Genomic DNA, 12,254 nt, shown 5'->3' on the forward strand with positions numbered 1-12,254 from the left:
GGGAAGGGGGAAGTGGGAGCGTATGTGAAGGAGAAGAAAACTCCATTGGATAAGCTGACAAAGACCAGGAAATTCCAAGTTGACGCTGGTGGTTGCGCTGCTGTGCAGAAAGGAGGCAGCTGGCACACACAAAGGGAAAAGAGAGGATTGACCCCAAAATGTGAATTTACTGGTTCTGCGTCATTTTTTAATTAACTCGGTACAAACGTTGTTCCTGGGGTTTAGTATCCTGGTCTTCTCCTTTATTTAGAAAAATGTTTCCTCCTACAATGTAATGTGCCCATTCTTTGCCTTCTACTGAGTTCAGAGGCCGAGGGGAAGGAACGGCTCATTTTACCAACAGAGTCATGTGCAGTTGGAGCCCTGGGATGAAGGGATTTCAAAGCTGAATATCAGAAGTCATTTCCTATGGGTGAGACCTATTAGCCTGTGAAATAAGCTGTGGAAGCCTCTATGTTATTTTAAAACTAGACTGGGAAAAAAAACAATGACAGCTACACTCAAATATACTGACAGAACAAGGCCCAGGGCTCTTTCAGAGGGGAAGCTAAAACTGTCATAGTGCCTTTTTCCCTCCCCCAGTTAGCAATCTGCTTTGGCAGGGAGCATGGACATGATGACCTAATAAACTTACTTTTATGATTCTACAATAGCTCTCCTGAGCAAATCAAGGCAGATTCATCACAATGTGATTATGTCATTTGGAGAAAAGGCTCCTTTAGGAATGGTTTGGGGCCTGCCAATTGCACTGATGGACCTCACTGTATGGGAGGAGCAACTTTATGGGAATGATTTCTGGTCCCTTGGCTCACAGAAATCATTCCCTCTATTTCTGTTGACTTCTGGTGGATCCTGCTTGGTGGGAATTGTTGAATGTCATTACTCCATCTGCACTGGGTGTCTTTTGGGTGTTAGTCAATGAGGAGTGTGGTGAAGTCTAAGAACTGAGGATGCTCTTGTCTCAAGATTGGCACAAGCAGCTAATTTAATGCAGATGCTGAACACCCTGAAGTATCAGTACTTTTGGATGTGGGGTCTTATTTGCTCAGACCTTTTTTTTTTTTTAAGCTATCCATCAAGGCGGTTCTCCAAACTCAAGGTGCACACAGACACTCCTTTTCCACTGAGAGTCAATGGCAACTGACTGGTAATCCCCACTTGCTCCTTGGAGAATCTCATCTAACAGCTCTTATTCCTTAAGATAGAGAAGCACTTGCCTGAGTACAGAAGGCACTAATGATCCCTTGAAACAAAGGGACCAACTCACCTCTCACTCTGGTCTTCTGTTAATGCATCACCAGTGACTTGGAACGCAGGCTCAGGATCTGCTTCCCATGTACACCAGGCCCCTTTTACGCAAGCTAGTAGTACAGAACCCCGGGAAAATGAGCATGCATGTAACCATATCAATTCTAATTCATACTGTTCTAGTGCTGTCCTCACCACAGTACTATCTGAGTGCCTTCCAGCTGTATATTAAATGACATAACTAACATCTGTCACATGTGGTTCATTCTCCCAATATCCAGGGAAAAATGATGTATGTAATGGTTTTGGCAGGGCTTCCTTTCACTGTTAGCTTGTCTTAATTAACACACTGAGATGTGCTTTGGTCACGTGAGGAGAGGTGAGTCTGAGATGTGCTGTTTGCCTGTGGAGAGGAGGGTGGCGAGATCTGCAGTCTCCTGGAGGAAACCGTTTCACAGCCTCATGCTGCCTGAGCCTTGGCAGAAAGGAACACTTGCCCCTTAACTTCCAAGGCCACTCCATATTGACCAAAGAGCTTGCAAGGCATTTCCCCCAAGAAAAACCAGCATACTGCCCCTGCAGCACGCAAAGCCCTGATGACCCTCGTTTGTTGGTAGGCAGTCACTCTGCACCATAGAATGCCTGTCTCATTTCCTAGGGACAGCCCTCTCTCGTGGCATCTGGAAGGGTTTTTTAATGATTATTATTATTTCTTCAGCAGGTGCTTTATAAAGAGGTGGGGGGCTAGATTTCTCTCTCTCTCTTTGCACTGAAATTACCACGCCCTCTGCCTTTGGGGACTTTAGGCAGGGGAGGGGAAAAGGCACTATGACAGGTTTAGCTTCCCCTCTGAAAGAGCCCTGGGCCCTGTTCTGTCAGTACATTTGAGTTGCTTTGCACTCCTCTGGCGGGGCCAACTAGCCTTAAAGCCAGCTTTGGTAGCTGCTTGAGAATTTCTAAGAAAATTTCTGGGCGATTCATTATACCTGGTCCTGGCCCCGAGACTTCAACACCCAGTGACTCACTTTGCTCTGATTTGAAAGCTCAATGTAAGGTTGTAGCAGTGTTTAATAAGCATCTGCTACAATCAGGGCTGTATGACACTGAACAACACCCACCTTGATTGGCGAGTACCATTTCCGGGGGGAAGAGGGCCTGCGCATGCTGTTCCCGAGGTTCCTGGGCTCTGGGAATTCATACTCTTGTTCTGGCATTTTGACTCGAGCATTTTTGGCTTTCTCTAACTTTGCCCCTTCTTCTGTGGAGCCCTTTTCTCCCCAGCGAACCTGAAATGGAAACACCAGAGGCACATTAGAACAGCACATGCTGTGGAACATCCAGCTCCCGTGTTTGGATGGACACCGCACATATTCCCTTAATCTGGATCTGCTGCTGAGGAAGAAACAAAGCCAGACATGTGCCTAGACTGGGGCTTTTGGTGCTGGGATCTAGGGGTTTGGTTAAGCCTTATTTCTTTCAAATAAACAGGCAAAGAGATGGCCAGGAGTTTCAAATGTGAAAGATTGTAGACACTGGTTTTTCTAGCAGTGGGCAAGATTATTAGTCTCAGAGTAATTATGCTAAAGGATGTGGTGCCTTTCCTGCTTTACAGCTTGTATAATTCATTGTTGGGTATATTACAGGTTACCTGCTGTGCCCAAAATTTAGGGAATACAATTCTGTTATGGCCTCAAGTGCCATTCAGTGCCTCGCCTCTTTGCCTTTAACTATAGCAGCTGGTGCTGTCAACTCTGGAGGCCCCTGATTTGTTTCCCATTGTACTGGTCAACATCCCTATACTTGCATCCCCTATTTGGATGAAATGTTCTTATTTATGCATGCAGGTCTATTATGTAGACAACAACTGCTTGGGTTCAAGTTGGTTGGAGAAGCAGAAATAAGTGTTTTAAAAGCTCACCACAGGACAGACTGGATTCTCGATTACCAGAATCTGTAAAATGAGACTGGATGTATCCAGAAGTTACCCTGCAGTTCAAGCCCCAGCTAGTGGACCTGATGCAGGAAATGCCAGTTGCTATTCTGTGGCTTGTGATACATAGGAAGGAAAGCTACACAACGAACCCTTCTAACAATGGCCTATAGTGGTTGCATTTGGCCTTAAAGTTGATGCCCTGTCTCTCATGTCATCATTCACACTAGTCTAAGGGGAGTGTTAAATAGCAACATTATGACCTGTTAGCATTTTATACCTACTTTGCACTGGTCTGAATTATCATGCAAGGTGAAAGGGAACAAAGAATACAATCCTAACATCGGGAAAATATCAGCCAAAACCTCTGTTCTTCTTCTTCCTTGTGGTCCATCAAGGGAGAAAACCAGTGCTGTTACTGGTTGTCATGAAAAGTTACCTGATATAAAGAACACAATTTTTGTACAGGCATCTGAGTAAGTTTTATCAGGATTTACATTAAAAATTATTCCTGACATCCAGCATAATGATGTTCAGCAAGATTTCTGTCTGCAGACAAGTGAATGATCAGTACTGTGTGCTTCTCTAGATCTTTTCCAAGGTATATGGGGATAGAAGGATGCAATGTCACATGCATGAAGGTGGGAAGGATAATACTGAATATAGAAATTAATTGGATTTGCTCAGGTTTAGGCCTTAAGCCTTAGGCCTTCAACTATCCTTTCAAGGGAGCCAGGATTTTGCATCCTAAAGCTAGTGTAAGACTCTTAGGGTGAAACTAACTGTGCTCAGAAATTCAGACTTTTAAAATTAAAGCCCCCAGTGTTTTTTTCAGGTGAACAGCAGAAGGGAACTGTGTCTCACTTTATATTTAGTGACTTTCTGACACACAAGCAAGCATTTGTTTACCTCCATTCTTTTAATGCCCCCAACACCTCGCCCACCATAATAAGATGCATCTACTGTTGGCCACTTCTTCTTAGGAAGACCGTCATCATCTTCTTCCTACAAAACATAAAGAAGGGATTGCATGATTAGAGGCATGAAGGAAGAGGCAATGAAGTGAAGTGCCATCACAGATTATCAACCCCCTTTGCATTATTAGAGCAATCCTAAAGTCTAAGGGAGATGTAAAAAGCTCTCAACTTTCAGGGATTATTTTTTCAGGGCATTCCCAATAAGAAGCTATTGTATGATTCTTGTTTTGTTTTTAATGAAGACTCTGGTCATTCATCATCTTTGATTTCTAAGAAGAAAACACGTTGATCCCACAACGATTCCAAGTTGCAAAATCACTGCTACAAATTTGTGAGATATAAAAACAAAGTTCTGGACCAGATCCTGAACTGCAGTCAAACAGCATTCAGCACAACTCAGGAAGGAGGCAACCTGCCCCAGCCCTACCTGCTGGCCATCGGGGCCAATGAGGAGCCAGTCTGGCAGCCAGAAAACAGGGCTCCTTGAAGAACACTGTACTTTGGCTTCTCCACAGCCATGCCTGCTATGCTAGTGCTATGAAGAGCTGCTTTTATGTTGCAGTGAATCTGGTTAACTGGATAATAAGGCAGGAGCACATTCAATACCAGGAGGTGCTAAGAATTTCAGAGACAAGGAGGAAAATAGAAGGGGCTCTGATTACTAGTCAGGAGAATAATTCTTCATATCTCAAGATGAGACTACTGAGAAAGGACCAGCTAGAAGGACTGTTAGAACAAGCTCTGGTATTTCTAACCTACAAGAAACGCTGCCTTTTGGAAAACAGGAACATATATTTTTTCTGCAACAACTTTCTGGATTTATGCTTGCTAAACATCTGGTCCATAGGGTCAAAACTGAGACCCTGATCCAGCAAAACTTAAACTTATGCATATCTGAGGGCAATGAGTTATTCACTGTGAAACTACTCTATTATTTTTCTGTAGTCAAAAAACAAGTGAAAACTAAGAGCTGGCATTTTCCGAGTGGTACCCCAGGTCTACAAAGGTTAGAAAGGCCCCCCAGGGGAGGACAAGAAAAAATGGGCACAAGCTGATTGAAGATTGTTTCAGGCTGGACAGAAAAAAAAATTTTTTTACAAGTTGAGTGCTGAGGTTTTGAAACAGGCTCCCCCCAGAAGTGGCACAGTCACCTACCCTGGCAATCTCCAAAAAATGTCTTGATGCCCATCTTGCTGAAATCATTTGATCCCAGAGGTCTTTCCTGCCCGCATGCAAAGGGGTCTGAACCTGATGAGATCTGTAAGGTCTCTTCAAGCCCCTAACACCCATGAAACGATGGAAGCGCTGTACTAGAGCACAGAATATTGAGCCCCTTTGTAAGTGGTGGAGTCTCCACAGTCTTAGTTAACTGGTTAAAGCAGTAGAAAATATCCCTGCCATGGCAACCCTGCACTAGCCCCAGGCCAGTGCAACCTCTAACCCTAATGGCACCTTTCTCTCTATAATGTGTACAATTCTCAAAACGGACTCAAATTGGCAAAGGAGAAATGCACTGCCCATCAACAAATACCACATACCTTCCACAAAATCAGAGAAAGGAACAAACCTTTTTTTCTCTCTGGCACTTTATTCTTTATCCCCCTCACACTTTTACTCAATTTTTCACAGAAATATTCAAGGTGTTTGACCAAGAATAAGAATTTTCCAAGTGGTTGAACAAGCCTTTCAGGATTCAAAAATTGAAAACAAAATCAAACATACCTTTAAATTTAAAAACCTTTGACATGCGGGGTGGGGGGGGAGGGGGAAGGGAGAGGAGTTAAACAGAACAAACACAGCTGTAAAAGAAAACTTAATTTGTGATATCAAACAAAAGATTTTTTTTTTTGGTCCAAAAATCTGTGAAATTTTAATCTGCTTTATAGAAAAACTAACGATTAGTGTGAGTTTTTCTTTGCTGAACGCGCTCTCTCTCTCTCAAGCTGCTGAGCTGCTCTGCTGCAACATAAGAACTTAATATCTCTGCACAAAGTTTTCCATGAGGATTTTTTTTTTTAATCGGGATCAAAGCCATCCAAATATTTTCCTTCCACATTTCTCTTCTCTCTCTCTCTCTTTAGTTCGGCACAGACTGGACTTCTCACAACAGGAAATGCCAGGGCTTAAGAAATCTTCCCTGCAGGCCTTTAAAAGCCCTGCAAGTCATTTTAAACCTAAGTTAGGAGTGTGCCTGCCAAAACAACAATAAAAACAGCACACGCACAAAATGACAACAGCGGAGGCTTGAAAAACAAGGGAGTCACAAGCCCACTGAGGGATGAGGCTGTTTACATGGTTCATAGACACAAGAGGTTTTGCAACACGGTCAAGGACAACACCCTCGATGTCCTTCAGACTTGGCAAAGAGTTAGCAGCACAGTGAAGCAGTTAAAGAAAACAGGAAGATGCACAGAGAAGCCTGCTGGATTTGTCACCGGACCTGGCTCCTGAGCATCACTATCCCCATCTTACAGTCAGTGGCACAGAGACTTGCATGCGGTCATACAACAGGTCAATGGAAAAATCAGAAATACATTCCAGAGAACCAATCTCCTGAATCCCAGCCTATCTACCCGACTGTCCTTCCTCAAAACTAATACCATAGGGCCACGATAAGACCCTACTTGGCCTACTTCGGTCCTCGTTCAGCTCACCTTGCCACAGAACGTAAAGCACATTTCATCTGAGTAAGAACTGAGTCCGAGCTGAGCAGGGACCGTAGCTCTGACCCAGAAGCAACAAGGAAAACAGCCCTGGAAAATTCAAGTGCATTTAAGGATTCTGGAAACTGAGTACAGAACTTGGAAACTTTCCACCAACAAAACTATGCTTTAGAGGGAGCTAGAGCTCCAAAGGAAAAAAAAAAAAGGAAAAATGGAAGGCGGCTACAGCTGCATTTTGAGAGCAAAAGATCCAGCTTCATCAGCTGCTAGATGGCAAAAATAAATAAATAAAATAAAAATTAAAGGATCCTGGTTTGTCCTTTCTTTTATGCTGGGATCTGTGCTCCTTGACCTTGACCTGAGAGAACCTTATTTACGGGTAATGTGAGAGTCATTCATGCCCCATTAGGGAGCTATCCTGGGTAGGAATTCAAGCTGAATTTGAACAGATATGAAAAAGCTTGGAAGACATCCCCTTCTCTCCACCCTGATGATTGTTTTTGCAGTTGCTGCTGTGCAGTCTGAGTCTCATCAGCTTTTAGCATTGGCACTGCACTCAGCGTGCTCCGAGCACTGCAAAAATGTGAGCTTCTTATCCGTGCCCAGACTAGGAGGGACTGTTATTCCCCCCTTCCAGAGACAAAATATGACTGACTCAAGACGAACAAGACAGCAAAGGATGCTGGACTAGGATACATGGCCCTGTTTTCTAGCATTGTACTTCTACTTCTAGGCTACACAGGCACTTATCAAGAGCTGTAGCACTTGAATGCCTAGCAGAAGGTTGCTCCAGCGATATATATGGTCTGTCCTCAAGAGGCATTTTTTTTCACCCAGCTATTGACATCAGATTCTCATAAGCATGCAAGACCCCGTTTTACAAGCCCTGTGCATGTGCAACTGCGGCTACTTCAAGCATGGCTCAGCATGCAGGGAATTCACTGTTGCTTATAATTTTGCCTGTAACTCACTGAGGGCCATACACCACGGTCAGGGGGTAAAGACCCCATGGGGGAGCACTGTTGGGGCAAGCACCTGATTGAGCCAACAGTGCTCTCCCATGGGGTCTTTACCCCCTGACCATGGTGTACAGCCAACAGAGGCAAACCGGATGCTTTTGATGTCTCTTAGTGGACGTCAACCAGGCTGGAGGCAGGGGGAAAGAGGGGTGAGTATTTTTATACTTCATCTATTTTCCAGTTCCCACAGAGACAGCTATGGGCCACCTAACAAGGTGCCCACAGCAATAGGATGAGTAAAACACAAGCCTGCTCAGGACTGAATCTTCTGAGCTTTATTCATCAATAGCATTCAGGTCTGTCCTCTCCTTGCCATCTGTACAGAGCCTAACAGAAAGGGAGGCAGTTTGTGCCTTTCAGCTCATGAGTTTGCTGCCCATTGCTGTTGTTGGTGAAAAAAACATTTCTCTTGACATGGTTTTGTGAGTAAGAATTTTTTTTTCTCTTTTACAGTATACATAACCAAAATCATACTAATGGAATCATCCAGCTGGGCTGGCCCTGGCCAGAGGGTTTCATGTTGTGGAGGGTAGAACAAGGCAGGTCTATAACATGTGGAGCCTATTAACTGTGATGGATGCTGCGTCTCTCAGCTACCTGGTTGTCCTGAGTGAGATCAGGAACACTCCAGATCAAAAGCTGCATTAGAGATTAATGCTCACGTTAGCCTATTTTTCAGAGGTTGTTGCTTCATGCTGCTACAAAGAAATGATCTGACCTGTCTACTCCTTTTACAGAGTAAACCCAATGTGTTTGATTTTCCACCATTTTGGTCCTCCTGGTTTGTGTTCTTCAACTTTTCCAAGCTAACCCTGGTTAATAGTTGGATGGGAGGCAACCACCAGGGGAAAGCAAGCAGTGATGCCAGTGATTTGCAAGGTGGTAGTAGCAATACTAAGGATTTAGGACAGGGGTGGGCAATTATTTCTGGCAGATGGCTGCTTACTCAGTTTTGCCAAACCATGACAGGCAGCCAGGGGAGATAAATATTAATTTTCTAAACTTTTTAGGGGCCCCGTGGGATGGATAGAATGGCCTTGTGGGCCACATCCAGCCCAGGGGCTACATTTTGCCCGCCTCTGACTTAGGACTTGTCTGAACTGCCCACCTGCTGAGCCTGGGGGGAGCTGTCATAGCCTCCCCGCTCACTCCTAATCCAAATCCTGGCAACAATGCAGCCAGAGGGGGGCATCCAGGCAGCACTGTTAGGGTCTCTGTCCAAGGTATGCTTTTTGCAAGCTCTACATTGTCTCTTTTCCGGGTGCATCTAGTGCAGGTGACAGCAGGTGGAGGGAGTGGGTGAGGTGCACTTTATGGCAGTGCTTCCAGTTTCAGCATCCGGGGTAGAGACAAGCCCTTAAAAGCCCCACCTTCAATCCAGATGCCAATGGGTTAACCACCGCAAGTGTGCACGCACGCACACGCATGTACACATAAGAGACCCTCAAAGAACAACAGTCTAGACAGAGAAAGGAATTAACATTAATCCCATTTGACACTTGTACCAAGTCATGGAACAATGTGCCTGTTAGGATGGTAAACGCTTGCATTTTCCTACCCTTTTCCCTTGCTTTTTCCTGCCCTTTTCCCTTGTTTTTTTCCCCACTCTTTTTTCCGGCATTTTTTCCTTTGCTGGTGAGCTTGAACACTGAAAGACTTGGTCTTGCAGCTGATAAATTGCTTACCTATGCCCAAGCTAGAGATTTAACTGGGCATAAGGCTTAAGAGGCTAGGTTAGCAGAAGAGTAATGCTTATTCTAACGAACATCAGCAAAATGACATGTTTGTTTAACAAATTGTTTACTTAGTGGGATGTAGGGCTTTAAATGGTTAATCATTTGTCTAATCATATGACTGTTTGTTTAGTTGTGGAATACAGGAACTCAAACCAGACAGGGGAGGAAACCAGTAGTATATCAAGGGTGGAAATGCAAAAAGTAGGCTTTTAAGATGCTTAACCACAAGTGACCGAAGGCAGTAGGGGTGACAACCTCATGCAGGTGCAGAGTGGAAATTTTCATGGTAATGTGCTAATGCGTAGCCAATTCCATGGAAATAAGGCAGGGGCAGAGCCATGGACGTAACAGCCAGGGGAGGAGACTGGGCATGGTTTAACGCTAATGAGTGTGGACTGGAAGGTATAAACGGATGAATGCAATGATGTTCTGGGCCGCTCCTCAGCTTGGTGGGGACCTGCCCGAAGCCGTCTCCACCTCAATAAAGCTGTGGAACACAGTGTGTGCTTGTGTTTGCTCCATGAGTGGTCATGCTCGTGATCCCACGGGCAATTGGTTCGTCGCTCCCTAGTCATTGGTCCTCACGTGGAGTTGAGGTTTAACAGTGCCCAAGGTCACATAAGGGATTCAGTGGCTGAGTGAAGAGCTGAAGACACCTCCCTAGAATCAGCATCTACTGCCTTCATCCCAACCCCATCCAGCCTTTCTTCTACACTTCTTCTTGGACCAGGGGTGTTGACCTCTTGTGGATGCTGTCTTCTCTGTAGGATTTTGCAGGTCCTTGCCAAAGGGGACTGTCAAAAGTCCTTCAAACCTTTTCTTGAGGGTGGAGGAGCTGACCCCAGCTCTCATTCTGCGTTCAGTAGGCGCTAGCTAGTCATGGCCTGTGCTCTCATCAGACTGGTCCGCAACTTTCCTGTTTAAACATTCCCAAATGCACTTGGCCTTTTTAATTCTTTAGCTTCCCAAAACAAAACTTCCTTCTCATCTGTTCCCAATAATGTCTGAGCCTTTTTCTTTTAGATGCCTGACTCTTCTTTCTCCTGAAGAGTTCCTTCCTTCCCCAACCCCTCCAGACCCTTGTTATGAGAAAAGAGGCAGAACAAAATATGCTGGCACACAGCTGTGAATTGGCTTTTTTTCAGGAATAACAGAAGACATTTCTTGCCTTGGTAGCTACCAAAAAATCAGATCAGAAACTTGCTCTGAGGTTATTTTATTATCTCCCAACAAGCTATTTCAGGAAGAGAGGGGAAAACTATCTGGAAAAGATGAAGAAACACTGATAACTCCCAGTGCCAATGCAGATGGACTACTGCCAGCTATTCTTCAGCTTCATGCATCCAATAAGGGCACGTAAGTGAGAATGAGATATGCAGTAGCTCAAGAGCAAATCAAAAAGGTACATGGTGAATGAAAGTTTACGGTTAAAGGCTCAGCAGCAGCCTCAGTGCAAAGAGTTAAATCTCCCCTGCAAGAGGTGGTCAGCGGAAGCTGAAGGGTTTTGCATGCAGGCTGATAATAATCACCTTCAGCATGCCTTGAATGTGCTGCTGAATGTCCCTTTCTTTCCAGGACTTTCTTGTGTGTGTGTTTTGATGTATGTGGGCAAGACAACAACAGACATGAGCATTATCCAATTATGGGCGGGCTGCTGGCTTGGCCTTTCTGCCAGACTGGGGATGACCTTACAGCTTGGGTGAAGGAGCAGCCCAGAGAGAGCAGGTTTGAGTTAGAGTGAAAAGGCGCCTGCTGGGGCAGTCCCTCTTGTTCTCTTTCCTGGCTGACAGCATGACTGTGCCACGGTCCAGGGCAAGCTGAGTCCACAAGCCCTTTTGGAGAGGTGAAGTGTCCCACCACAATAGTAGGGAAGAGCCGTTTGTGAAATCAAATGCCCGCAGTCCATTTCTACACCTCTACTCCTCACCTGCACAGTAGGGAAGCCAGGAATGAAGGGAGCATCTCAGACTGTGACAATGCTTACAAATGACTCCTTCGGAGATCAATCCAGGACCTTGCACCAGACTGGGTAGAGCATGGGTAGCTGCTAAAAGTTGCACAGCCCTCCTGGCACAAACTTCCTCTTTCATTTTTTTCCACATGGGAGATAAGTCGCCTTCAGCTTCTTGCTGAAGTTTCTGCCTGACTTCAACTGGAGGGAATTTGAGTAAGTCCACCCTGGAGGTGGTAAATACAAGGATAACAGCTGGGTTTTCACTGGGTCAAAACTTCTTACAAGCCTGAGGTGGAGTGACCTGTTTTCAACCCACCAGAGCCAGAGACCGGTAAAGGGGTATTAGTTTCTCAAGGTATTTACCTATTCCGACTGGATCTCTCTTGGATGTACTTTAAACCACTAGTCCTTCACTCAGGCTCAAGCACCCCAAAGCTTGGTGCTAGATGTGGGACACACCAGTCAGTGGGTAACACCAATGAGTTTGGAAAGAATTAAATGGAGACCTCTAGCCCATAAAGTCTAAAGTCTTCCTTGACCAACAGCAGGTATGTCTCCAACATGTCTCAAATGTCCTTTCAAGTAATATTTAATGAAAGCATCAGCAGACTTCTAAAGGCATCGCTTCTGGTCCTTCATTGTAATAGGATAATGCATTCTTCTTGTCATGCACAGCCATATGGCCTCAACTTTTAAATGTGCTGATGCAAGAATTCTTCTACTCTTA

General features: G+C 44.9%; 1 protein-coding gene across 1 annotated transcript in view; it reads right to left on the minus strand.

Moving 5' to 3' along the window:
- ANTXR1 (anthrax toxin receptor 1) overlaps positions 1-12,254 on the minus strand; it is a 118,992-nt gene that overhangs the window by 2,921 nt on the left and 103,817 nt on the right. The window contains exons 15-16 of the mRNA XM_019545887.1: positions 4,088-4,183; positions 2,367-2,534 (exon numbers count right to left, since the gene is read on the minus strand). Coding sequence (XP_019401432.1) covers positions 2,367-2,534; positions 4,088-4,183 — 264 coding nt within the window. The remainder of the gene's footprint in view (positions 1-2,366; positions 2,535-4,087; positions 4,184-12,254) is intronic.

This window comes from Crocodylus porosus, unplaced genomic scaffold, assembly GCF_001723895.1.
Source record: "Crocodylus porosus isolate Cpor-Errol unplaced genomic scaffold, CroPor_comp1, whole genome shotgun sequence".
In the NCBI taxonomy this organism is placed as follows: domain Eukaryota; kingdom Metazoa; phylum Chordata; order Crocodylia; family Crocodylidae; genus Crocodylus; species Crocodylus porosus.